At 39.8% G+C, this 13,181-nt stretch overlaps 2 protein-coding genes across 4 annotated transcripts; one reads left to right on the forward strand and one right to left on the reverse strand.

The window, feature by feature from the left end:
• Positions 1–22: 22 nt before the first annotated feature.
• Positions 23–853, forward strand: LOC145446368 (zinc finger HIT domain-containing protein 3-like). The gene has a single exon (XM_080324642.1). The coding sequence runs from the start codon at positions 23–25 to the stop codon at positions 416–418; it is 396 nt and encodes a 131-aa protein (XP_080180768.1). The 3' UTR covers positions 419–853.
• LOC145446367 (SH3 domain-binding protein 5-like) lies at positions 784–10,528 on the reverse strand. 3 transcript variants are annotated; one of them, XM_080324639.1, is made up of 8 exons: positions 10,346–10,528; positions 10,127–10,287; positions 8,946–9,140; positions 6,871–6,933; positions 6,170–6,367; positions 2,876–3,166; positions 1,455–1,628; positions 784–1,395 (listed from the first exon to the last, which is right to left on the reverse strand). In XM_080324639.1, exons 1-8 carry the CDS (start codon positions 10,464–10,466, stop codon positions 1,000–1,002), a joined length of 1,599 nt encoding a protein of 532 aa, XP_080180765.1. In that variant the 5' UTR covers positions 10,467–10,528; the 3' UTR covers positions 784–999. The 3 variants fall into 3 exon arrangements, with proteins under 3 accessions (XP_080180765.1, XP_080180764.1, XP_080180766.1); XM_080324638.1 differs by having other exon boundaries at positions 6,862–6,933; XM_080324640.1 differs by lacking the exon at positions 6,871–6,933.
• Positions 10,529–13,181: the final 2,653 nt, after the last annotated feature.

Here is a 13,181-nt window from a genome sequence, read left to right on the forward strand (position 1 = left end):
GTAATAATATAGTAGGCCTATCATGAAGAAAGGAACGCCATGCGAAATCTGTAAAGATTGCATTTCAAAGTACAAATGTCCTCGATGTGAAATTTTATATTGCTCTGTTAAATGCTTCAAGACTCATAAAGAACTCCCATGCGTCAAGATCATCAAAAATGTGACCGCACCTAAAACAGAACCGCTCAACATTTGCATGGAACTGCCGGGGAATGATGATACGATACCGCAGGAGAGACTTCAGCTACTTGAGAAGTCTGGTGCAATCGTGGCTCTACTGAAGAATCCGCATTTGCGGCAATTATTGACTGACCTGGATTGTTCAACTCAAAAAGAGAATCTCATTGGTAATCTGATGAAGGAGCCAATATTTGTTGAATTTGCGGACAAATGCCTTGAATCCGTGCAGAGCGAATGAACCAACTAACTAAAAAGTCAGGTTTTCACAAGTGGATGATGGCTGCCAGTGTGAATTCAGCTGGATAACTCGTGTTTGTTCAGAGCTGCTGTGCCTTGAAGGGTAAAAATGGAGTAAAACCATAGAGCACACTACCGGCGAACCATGATTGGACGTATTATTGTTACACAATCAGGAAGATATTAGAAATCTCACACTCAATGAGGGACTATGAGAGGGGCCTGAATTAATTACTGGAATGCGTGTGTGCAATTTCAAGTAGGACACATGCCCCAAATTGGCTCCTATTTTCCTGTCCGATGCATACCGTGCATATGGCTAAACTGTAATTAATGACTGCATGATGATACGAATTGACATGTACATCTCGCGCCGATAATATATTACTTGTGATGATGCAATAGAAATGTTCACATGTGTTGTGAAAAGGCAGTATTCAATCTCGCCACACTTTCAGTGACGATATAGAAGACACTATTATCATTGATAAGTGCATTAACACCAGACATGATATAGGCAGCTGGCAAGCAAAATCAGACTGACAAGATTAGTAAGAACAAAGGGCATCGGATGTAAAGACGTCAAAAGTCCTGAATATAATCGTCATCTATACTTCCTGCTTTACTGCCATTTTCAGGTGAGGTATCATTCAAGTACATCAGGTCGTAAGGGTTATATTCCAGCCGTGATTCCTCAACCGCTTCTGTTCCCTTGGGAGCCCTTTGCTTCTCCAAGTTGCTTCGAGATCTTCTTGACGCTTCCGTGCGTAGAATATCCTGCATAGGTTTTGGAAGTACAGAACCGTCGCTATACGGGTTTTCCGCCCCGACACCCATTCCCCTTTCCGCCAGGGAGTCCAGTGCCAGTGAAGACCCCTCTCCGTCCCCGGATCTTCTGATTGTAGACAGAGCGTCCGAATATGTTTGTTTCGCTTCGAGCAGCTTCACCTCCAAGGAGTTGAGTCGCTTTGTGGTTGCCTATTTGTAAAACATGAACATGCTCATCGTACTTTTCTTTTTCCTACACAATCTCGTACCTCTAGCTTGATTTGGAAATCCTGCTGTACTTCAAAGTATGGTTTCGCTCGGATTATACTCCTCTGCAGTGTGGTCTGGAGCTGATTTTTCGTTTCTTCGGCATCTTCGAACTTTTTGGCCGCTTTCATATGCCTGCAGTGAATACGATCCTTCTCTCTCGATGCTTCATTGACCTGTTGTAGATAGAAGTAGCCAAACATTTCACCAGAGGTGGTTAGTGAGGAGAGTACTACTACTTCTTCAGAGCACTCAAGTAGGTTTCACCCACTTGCATTTGCACTTGCACCCCGTACTGAACTTTTAATGTTCTTTACTTTGACTCCTACTCGAACACTTGAACAGTGTTATAGGCAAAACCACATACCTTTTAAAATTTGGATTTTGAAAGTGTTGATGTAAGTTTACTTGTGTAAAAACAGTGTTGGGATGACTCGAGTCACTATTTTCGCGTGACGGGACTTGGCACTTCAGAAATGTGAATTGACTCGTGTCTTGCGTATGTTAGGATTATTCGCGAAACTCTGGTGTAAACTGTGAGAGCGACCAATCATTAAATGATCGTGCGTTTTACTGAGCCTCCATTGTTCTGTTACAAATAAATTGACCGCAATCGAAGCTTACAGCTTACGTTGTCGTAAACCAGTAGTAAAGTAATTTAGTAGTAAAATATATATTTTTGTTCTCTGTTCTTAACTTAACCAAACATCTTGTTTTATTGAAATGGAATTCGAATATAGTTGACATACTCCTCAACTATTGGCGCAGGCTCGAATTGTATCATATCAATATGTAAGTGGCTAATGTATTGCATCTTATCAATTTGTTTCTCTTTTATCAATGCTCTATTTTGGCTGCAACTATAAACTGAGGCTATGCAATTACTTACGTAGTATAACAGTTCTATGTATATTTGAGCAATACAGAGCCTTCTTGTGTGTATATTTAATTCTATATTCGTTTATCGATTTAAAATCAATGACCACTCAATCATGCCTCATACTTCAAAAAGTCGATTGACTTGACTTGACTCGAGTCAAAATGTGCAATGACTCGAAATGACTTGTGACTCAAAGGTAGTGACTTGATCCCAATACTGGTAAAAAACTAGAGATATAGCCCCTGTTTCATGGTGACCGTCGGTAACTAAATATTTATCTATCATTGACAAAGATTCGTATCGCATTTTTAGAAGTAGCCACATCTGGTATACTGCAGTGAGTATGCGACCTTTGTGAACAAATCTACGTTTAGAAGCTATTTACTAAACTACTTGCCAGAAGTATTCATTATTTACGTCCACTTGAAGTAGTTTTAACGTGTCTTGGAAATCGATGCTTTATATATATCTAATTCACTAGCAGCAATGAAGCTACTTCGACAACCTCTGTATTTTATCGACCGAGAAGAAGCATTTTCGAACCTTGGAAGTGGCCTGATTCAGCATCTCCTGCCACGTTGTATCAAACTTATCAGTCGACGTGGCCAGTCTCTCTTCCGCTACCTTGACCATGTCGCGTCCTGCTTTTTGAAGGTTGACGGCCCTCTTGTATTGTATGGTGGCTTGTTGAGTTTCGACTTGCGCTTTCCGCGATCTCATTACTGCGTCGAAGTACGGCCGCGCCCGGTCGACACACGAACCAAGGCTTTCTGAGATTTCTTTCAGTTTTCTTGAATATTCCGTCATCAGAGTTCTGTACTTGGCTCTTGTTGACTGTCAGTAAAAAATATTTCCTTTAGTATGGTTCTCAACCTTTCTTCGGCCGTGGGCCATTTTCCGGTTTGAAAATGTTCTGTGGCCCACCTCTTATGCTAGAGTCATAGTCCTGTCCAATGGGTGGTAATCGCCGGCACCGATAATGCCTACTTCTCTAAAATATGTGCACTTCTCTGTTACTAATGATAATATTTAAAAATAGACCACCATATCCCATTTTCGATTTGTACGTTGTGACTTCGTACGTTGGTGTAATGGTTATGCGTCCGGCTTCTCGAGCGGTAGGTCGTGGGTTCGATCCACGACCGGGTCATACCTAAGACTCGAAAAATGCTATCCGCAGCTATCCTGCTAGGCGCTCAGCAATCACGGATAGCATGGAGGAGAAAAAAAAAGGGGGCGCAGACTAGATGACCCCATGGGGCCGTATCGCAACTCCGTCGCCAAAGCATCTCGATGGTGCAGGCGAAAAAGAATATCATATCTCTCTCTCTCTCCACTACGACCCTTCTGAGTCTGATGAAAAGCTTTATGTAGCCCAGTGGTATAATTCGATAATATGAATATAATTATTTTTGAGCGAAGAACATAACAAATATAACTAAACTTTCACTAATTCTACAATTTTCCTAATAGCTCTGAAATCCACGTCAAAATGCTCCTGTGGCCCACCAGTGAGCCATGGCCCACAGTTTTAGAACCCCTGGTCTTGTCGCAATAAATAATAATGGGGTTTCTGCAGCATTCATTTTGTCACCAGGCCTGCATCTACCATATTCATATCTCGGTGGTATCACATCGCTATCAAGTTAAGAACATGGACTATTCGGTGTCAACGGAAATAGTATATAAACATTGACACATTAGTGTATTTTTGGAGAGATCTAGTGTTTGAAACTCATGGGTAGATACAGCATACAGACTATAAACTATACATCTCAAAATTTAGTGCAAGTATGCATGACGTTTCCTAATCTAGCTATAAAGGCCATTTTCATGACGGTTCAAGCTGATTCATTGACCAGACTCTCTCGTTTATGACGATGAGAATAACTGCTTTGAGTTGTTTTGAGCTCCAAGTTATTTTGTACAGCGGGTGACCAGCGGCTTGAGCGATGCGGCTGCTTGAATCAGGTATTCTAGTTAGCGTATATTGGCATACATTTGACGAAGACGTGTCAGCACAGGTTGAAAACCAAGTCCCACATGTACGATCTCTGGCTTTGTTCAAGAACCAGTCATACGCATTTCCGTAGAGTAATTATTCTAGAAATCAGCTTGAATGTTTTAGGCCAGTGGTTCCCAAATGGTGGGGAATTCAATGATTTCTGGTGGGGAATAGACGCATTTGTTCGAAATTATATAAAGGACAGTCTTCATATTCACGGAGATACATGCTCAATTACTGTTACCAGTTAACTGCTCTGGAATGTATGTATCGAAAATTATATTGCATGTTGATCACAAAACTTCATTTCAACTCTGGATGGCCAATGATGGCGTCACAAACGCATCCAGCACTAGTTCGACGTGAAATGACTCTTTCGCGAAATTTTGAGCGTTACTGGTATCGGTTCACAATACGTTTTATGTTGCAATTAAAGGCGATTGTCTTGCGTACTGGTGTGGTTGTTTGTCTTATGTAGTCAAACCAGCAGATAGCTGCTCTTTGATGACCAAAGTGCTGGGTAGTGGGGCGCAGGACCGCAACTGTCGCACCCGTGGGGGAGCTCGAAGCGGCCCAAAATTGTTTCGTGAATAAATATAAATTAAAGTATTTTTTTGATATTTGTGCCACTTTATCAAAATATTTTCGCGCTGGGTGCTCGATTTAATATTGCCGAATATCTGATTATTCGGTACCCTTCCCCCACGAAAATACGTAGAATTTATAGAAATAGACACTTCGGCGTCGGCCATTACTGTGCCATGACGCACCAAGGCCATGTAACATGCAACTCAGAGAAGTGTGCCAGAACGATCAGCAGCGAGAAGACCTTGGCCGAGAAGGAATGGCCTTGTGGTGACTGAAAACTTCGATATATAGACAATTTGCATACGTGTTTAATTGTCTATAGGCGGCTAAATGGCTGACGCCGAATGTTCCTGTCCTGGTGATCTGAACCCCTCAGGGCAAATGCCACCCCGTAGGGAAAAATTATTTGCCAGTAAAGTAATACCAATTTGAAATCGTGTGTACCTTTTAGTTTGGGCGATTTCCATATCATTTGACATAGCAGATATAGGAGGCCACGAAATAGCATAATGTAATGAAGTCAATTTACCAACGGGTTCGCCCGAAGATGTTTACTTCTTATTTAGTGATCCTACCTTTTCCAACACACCTCACTCGTCAGCTCTACCGGTAAATCTGATTACGTGAGCTGAGAGGGGATAAAAAATTGACAACGAAATATATGCAATTCCTGATCACATTTACCGATTCAAACAATAATTATATAAATTTTTCGCGCTTTGAGCGTTTAGTCAAAATATGGCGACGCACTAAACAGTATACCCAATGTAGCTGATAAGTAGCAGGGAAAAAGCGTACAGGCTCAGCGGGGCTTCGCCCCCCAGAAGTTGGGTTTATCACCCTGTGGGGGCCCAAGATCAACGTTTTTTGGTGGGGCTGACGAAGTGCTGTTACGGTCCTGGTGGGGAATGAAGGCTCGGAATAAATCTGAAGTGGGGAATGAAGACAAAAAGGTTGGGAACCACTGTTTTAGGCCTAATGCCAGTATTAGTAATTCCATGTCAAATCAACCACACTCTTCTCCACTAGGTCTCAGATTGCAATGAAAATGGAGGGGTAAATGTGGTATCCAGCCCTGACTGCAGCAAACTTGATTTTATCAAAATTGGTCCACTCATCAGAAAATTATAAAACGGTTGACTAGGTGAAGAGGACTGGCGAAATCATACATACAAATGGATGCGTCAAAGGCTATTTGTTGAAATCAACCAATTGCTAAGGTTTTACTAATGCTAATCGCTTACATCCAACTGGACTTCTAATCTTGTGATGCGTTCGTGAGCCCGCTGCAGTTTGTCAAGATCGGACTGTAGGTTTTTCGTAACGTTTGAGTATGATGTCAGAGTCGACTCTGGTATGCTCTGCAATTCTGTCAAGCTGTCCAGCGACCCAGCACGCTTCAAGCCGCCATAAACCCCATGGTTCTGATGCATGTCATCCATCTGAAATGGGATAGTAAAAGTGGTGCTAGTATCGTATTGGACAGAGTAGAAAACCAGCATGAAGCGAGAACAATGAAAGGTTTAGGAAGGCTCCAAGGATAAATTTAGCAAGCAAGGTCAAATGAGGATCGGTATTTCCAAGAATCACCCGTAAATTGATCTGATTTGCCCTGGAGCCCATTTCCATGCATGGTATGCAATGAATTAGCCATCACTGGTAGACTGAAATGCTATACCTTTACAATATTGAAACCAAAGTTGACCTTGGAACGTTACATGGATAAAGTAACCGAGTTTCCTCACGGCTTTACTCAAGCATGCATGTGATGACGTATGAAAGAACAGTCACAACAAAGCACATCCTTCAGAAACAAATGCACAGACAAAATGAAAAAAAAAAACAGTCGGTTGAACTGAAAGGAACCCAGGCGTGAAACAAGGCGAATCATCCCATTCAGCAAATCAAATATGCTCATGATTGACAGAAATCCCACCATTTTCACCTGTCGCTTTCCATATGTTTTCCCCGACATATCAATGTTAAGATGGGATCCAACATTAAAAATCTATTGCAAATAAAAATTCACAAGGGTTAGTCATTGCTTCCCAGTACCAACATCAGCAGATGTAAAAAATAATGTATTCATTGCTCATCTGGGTTATTATGGATACCGGTAGCTGATTTGCTGCAAAATATTGCAGGTCAAGAAATCAACTTGATTTCATGAACAGTAGAATTGTACACGTGCATATTAGAACGTTGCGTTTGAGTGCAATGTGAACATGAACATAATGTAAATGTTTTAATTCTTGTACCAGCAGATTGATAAAACTAAGCTTGGTAAAACAAACATACCGTAACACGGGGTGACTTTAGCACTGCCGGGTGACTTTGGCCGAAAACCAATATTCGTTTCTATTGCACACATCGAACAATATATCGATGTATGAGTACTTTGAGCAATTGTTTAGGAACAATCTGCATCAATAGAGTACTATTAATGCAAATTTCATGGTTGATACAACACTTTTACATGTTCGCAGCCATTTTTATATTGACAGGTATGGTGAGAAATTTCACCACACTTTTTACGTACTCAAACTTTTGTTTGGTTTACATGCAAAGTAGGTGTTTGAGGCAATTTCCTTTGATTTGCAGACAAAGTCTATGTATCTGACAGCATTTCTGGGGTTTTATGGACGAAACTACAGTTCATTATTTCAAGATTGTCAAAATCATGTGGCTGATCAATTTTTTAAATTTTTTGCAATTTATGGGGTGACTTTGGCCAGCTATTTAGAGTCAGCTAAAATGGGTATTTTTTGCATCAAGATTAATCTGAGCATTTGTAGCTTCTAAACAATTAAAGGCCAAGGATATATAGAAGAAATCTTGGTGCCAGGAGTTGTAAAGACTACTCCGCAGATGAGATCCAAGCGGCACTAAGAATGGTCGAGGAAGGAATGTCGGAAAGATCTGTGAGTGAAATAACTGGTATTCCGAGAGGGACTTTACAGAATAAAAGGATAGGAAAGCATTCGAAATCACCAGGAGGCCAGCCTGTTTTATCGCCAGATATGGAAAAGAAAATAGCAGACCATTGTATGGCGCAGGCAGATTTTGGATTTCCTGTAGACGAATTTTGTCTTGGGAAAAGTATCTCGAGAGAGGAGGTTGCCAGGATAATTGCCATACAAGAGGAGAAGAAGGCTTCAAAAGGGAAGAAAAAATGGTGACCAAACATCAACATCCCAACAAAAATGAGTTGAATTAGTCACAAGCACTCAACATGAAAATCATGACGATTCTTCAGAAGCAGAAAATTTCCAAGAAGATTTCTGTAATGATGTATTTGAAGTGGGAGCATTAGAAAAGGAGTTGAGAGCAAAACTAAAAGCTGGCCAGTAGGCCTATGTAATAATTAAGTATAAGGGAGAATTATTTCCAGGTGCTGTGGAGAGTACAGAACAGCATGGTGCAGAAGTCAGTGTTATGCAAAAATCAGGAAGCAATTGGAAATGGCCAATTCAAAAAGATCAGATATTCTATTACTGGAAAGATATTAAACAGAATCTGCGACCCGGACTTACTGAATGCTCGTGGAATCTACAAAGTGAATGAACTTGAAGGGCATTGGCATTGAACTACTTTTTGTCATTGGTTTGTTAAATTTCGTTGTAATTTTGAAGATTTTTGTGGTTTTGCATTCAAATTAAAGTCTGAAAAATCACCATTGGTTGGATACTTCTTTTTTAAAAGACTGTAGATGGCCAAAGTCAACTTCTCAGCTTGTGTCATTGACAAATATGACGGCTAGATGTCCTGGAAGTACAAAAAATGGTGCTCGGCCAAAGACACCCCATTGCCGGGTGACTTTGGCCACCACAGAAAAATTGAAAAAAATTATCAAAAACATGACAATAATTTTCTTTTCCTAGTTTAATCAATAGATCTAACCCTTCCGCCCATAACAAAGTTGAAGAAGGCAGAAAATAATAACATATCATAAAATAATTCAACGTTGAATGTGAAAAGTGGTACAAAGTCACCCCGTGTTACGGTACCGTAGTTCTCTACCTGATTTTGAAGATGAACAAGCTTGTCCATACTGTCCAAGGCATTCGTGGAGCTGTTGCTTTGAAAACGATTTCGAAATAGCTGCAATTCTTCAGCAGAATCGTCAGGAGCAAGCATGCTCAGTGCATCGTTGAATTCGGAATTTCCATCCGTCTCCGCCAGGTCAAGAAACGATTTTCTCATCGATTCATAAGACTGAAATAATACGAATAAGTCGACTAGGACATTACCAGATAACCGTACTAGGATGCACGTGCCAAGAAAACAAATCCTCCTGGTCATGATCTATCATATTATCATGCAGAGACGACTGTAATAGTGTTACTTAATAACCTCACGTTTAGTTATTTTTCTCTGTTTTGTTAATATTAATATAAAGATTCATGGGAGTGCTTTTTAATAAGACAAAGATAGTTATATATGTATATGTTATAGTTCTACCATCAAAATGAAGGGCGAACACATTCACACACATGACCATTGTCGTTAGTATCTTTTGAATCACCTAGTAGCACATAGGCCCGTACCGGTAATTATTATCATTAAATTTCTTGTGAAGAGTTTTAATGAAAGGAAATTTACAAAATCCCGCATGAAATCACTAGCCAACTAACTCTGTATGAATATAATGCAAGCTTTTGAAGTACCGCATTTATAGTGCAGGCTACAAGAAAACACTAAAGGGACAGAGCAAGTTAAACATATCCATGTCATGACACCACAGTTCCATAGAACAATTTTAGGCAGCATCACATCATGCCAATTCATCAAATAATGATTCATTACTTATTAATTAATACGTAAGTAAATCGGCATGAATCCAGCAGAGAAAGCAGAAACTGAGGTAACGGCATCAAAACATAACAAAATAGAAATTTAAGGGAAGATTACTACGTTCTAGGTCTTCTTAGAATGGCCAACATTCACGACTAGCTTTCAATATCAAACCAATGTACAGTATTTAATACAGGCGAGTACTATTCGACCACTGACCAGAGTGCAGTTAAACAAAGATGAGTAGATAACAGAACACAGGAGATAGGTACGAAGCACAACACACAAGAGTTGAACGACACCAACATAAATGCATGAAGATACCTTATGAAAGTTCTTAATTCTCATACAAGTCAGTCAGAATAGCTATATGTGATGTTCCACGTCTGTTGTGTTATTAACATTACCTGCAGGTCAAGCAATACTTTGGTATGATCATTGACGAGGTTTTTCTTCTCCGACAGGAGGCTGTTGACTTCTTGCACAAGAAAAAGGCCAAGTTCACTGCATAGATATAGGGCCTTTTCATTCATGCTCAATTCAACTTCAAGTTGCAGCTGTTGGTCGACTAAAAACAGATATCAAAGTTTCAACTTGTGTTCACAACATGCAGTAGTGTCAACAACCTGATGCTCGGTCCCGTAAACCGCCTATGATCGTATCTTGCGAAGATTCGTAGTTATTGTTCAGACCATCACAAATGTGATACGGTTCCGATTCGGTGACAAACAACTGAGGTTCTTCCATATTCTTTTTTATTCAAATCTATATGATTAGGCCTATATATAGATAGATTTACCTGTATAATAATAATAATAATAATATAACAATTTATAGAGCGCCGAATATAACAATATATCATTACTACACTAGGGCGCTGTACATAAAAGGCAATAAAATATAAAAGTAAACGATATGTATAAAAGACGAAGTGCATAGTTGTAGGGCGGAATGAACACTACTCTAGTTCGAACGCTCGTGTGAATAAAACGGTCTTGATTTTGCGTTTGAAAACATATAGCGAGTCACATAGTCTGATAGAAATTGGAAGATTGTTCCACAGAATGGCGGCCGAGGAAGAAAAGGTTCTCTCGCCGTAGGTCGATGTTCTGACTCTTGGAACGGACAAGAGCTTTTGCGACTGAGAACGTAGCGCTCTTCCGGGATTATACATTGACACTAGCTCACGAAGATACGCTGGTGCACTTCCCTCCATGCATTTGAAGACGTACAGAAGAAGCTTGTATGTATGACATGTGATAGAAGACGATCATGCCTATGTTATTCAAAAATGTCTGGCCCTGATATACCGTTACCGTACGCTTTATGTCCTCATCGGAAACGGCATAGCAGTATTTAGACATGCAAAAATTTAGCTAGATATCGAGGTTTATCATAACGTGTGATGAAATCAAAAGACTTTTTCCATAAATGTGAGCGATGGGGTTCATCGCTATGTCTGAGATTCAGTTTTGCAGCGTGACTAGATTTGAACGGGATTTCACTAAGCGAAGTTTGTCGTCAGAGACCAACTCTGGCTGGGTTTTAAAGGTAAAGGTGACATACTGATTCTGACGCAGTGATAGGCAATAAAGGTTAAATATGCTATGGTATTAAAACAGTTCATGTTCTTCCGTAAAGTCTTTATGGTAAGCAGTTTATTTGTTTTGCATGACAGCAGAATTTATAGTCTAACCGTAGGATTTTCAATTATATTATAGGCCTACATGGTATTACAATCTATTTCCGTTTTTCCATTATCTGTATTCGACTGAGAACAGTATATGCCTCTAAAATAGTAATGATATTCACTATCAATGATAGCTTTTTATAACTGATTGAAGAGCTTCTTAGAGGCATATAACTTCAACTTACAATAGAATAATATATTCATGTTATTGATTGTCTGACCAGTCAACAGTCAACACAATGGTTCTTTGATCGCACCCAGCCTGTAGCAAAAACTATCTCTCTCTCGTATGATATGATCAGGTTTACCTGGTCACACCAAGCCTTCACGCCCAAACTATAGATTACTAATAAATATAGTATAATAATATATAGTAATCCAAAATATTACGGACATTCCAAACCAAAGACAACCAATGTAACCGGTTTATCCAAGTAATCCATACTAAAAGTGAGAGTCTGAGAGATCTCACGACCACTGAGCTATATTAACGACGTGCACCTCTAACGCCACCTCACGAATAAGATGTAGCTACCTGGAGCTTACTGCAGACAACAGAGTGCAGATACGTTCTCGTTTATGACATTTTTGAAAGGACGCCTAAATGTCCTATTTTTTGGAAATTTGTCCTCTTTTCTGAAAAAATTGGTTAAAGGTACGTGGAAATTGGACTGAGATAAAGTAAATTAGCGGACAAGTAATGGACTGACGTGTTTTTCATGACTCCAGCCAGAGAAATGACCTTTTTTTGTGAACAGACCACGAAGTCGGTGAAAATTTACAATGTTTTCAGGATTTTATGCAGTATTGTAATTCTGACAATTTTTGAAAAAGTGTCCAACATATGGAACCCACTATACACTTGAATGAATTACGATTACGTCCTTTTAGGTTATCTTCTGTTACCTTTTGCAATGCCTCTTATTTAAATTTTCTACGCCAATTAACACTGGGATAATTTACGTATAGGCTGCCAATTTTATTCAATAATCGTCAGATTATATTTTCATCTGATCAAGACACTGGTATCAACCTTGAACTAGTACCCGAAGTCACAGTTTTTTTCGATGGTATAATCTCTAATCCGCGGCCCTTTCCATTCCTTGTGAGTGCGTTCTTTCATCGGGTTTTTTAGTCGCCGTAAGAACACGGACGCGGGGAAAGAGGAGCCCAGATAAACGCGGAATTTATGTCATGACAAACAACTACTTATACTTACTCGAGTAGATTTAAAGTCAGTCAATTCTACTTCTACTTCAAGTAGTTTTAGATTGCTTACGTAAGAAGTACTTCTACTCGTACTTGAGTAGATTTTTTCGTCGCTACTTTTACTTGAGTAGCTTTCTTGACTACTTTCACCACCTCTGTGTATATTGCACTAAAGACATAAGTCCATCCTATTCGACACCAAAACAATTACCAAAAATATAAATATTAAGAGAAATATGCTGATGACTTCCCATATAAAAATCATGTATAATGTGCATAATGCGCTATCTGTGTTCCACCCCTGCCTTTTCTTTAGTTTTTCCCTGCTCTTTTCATTAGCTTCTTTGTCGCCACCAGGAAGGATCTCAGATAAACCTCTGGCGTTTCGGAATACCCTATCACCGAAGCACAACCAGGTAGGCCTATCTAGATCGTCGATATAACCATGTACGTTAACTCAGCATCGTGGAAGATAACTAGAAATGCATAGAAGGTATATACCAGTGGTTCTCAAACTTTTTTAGACACGCCCCCCTTTATGATAATGAAATATTTCGCGCCCC

This window comes from Botryllus schlosseri, chromosome 9 (genome assembly GCF_051294905.1).
Source record: "Botryllus schlosseri isolate E-star chromosome 9, Bs_hap1, whole genome shotgun sequence".
Taxonomy (NCBI): Eukaryota; Metazoa; Chordata; class Ascidiacea; order Stolidobranchia; family Styelidae; genus Botryllus; species Botryllus schlosseri.

Bases quoted from the DNA above. Each gene is read 5' to 3' on its own strand.
- LOC145446367 (XM_080324638.1), bottom strand. From the start codon at position 10,466: ATGGAAGAACCTCAGTTGTTTGTCACCGAATCGGAACCGTATCACATT. The intron at 1,629-2,875 runs GTTCGAAAATGC...TATCTACAACAG, and splicing joins TGAATCAGGCCACTTCCAAG to GTCAATGAAGCATCGAGAGA. The intron at 1,396-1,454 runs GTACGAGATTGT...TTTTACAAATAG, and splicing joins ATTTCCAAATCAAGCTAGAG to GCAACCACAAAGCGACTCAA.
- LOC145446368 (XM_080324642.1), top strand. From the start codon at position 23: ATGAAGAAAGGAACGCCATGCGAAATCTGTAAAGATTGCATTTCAAAG.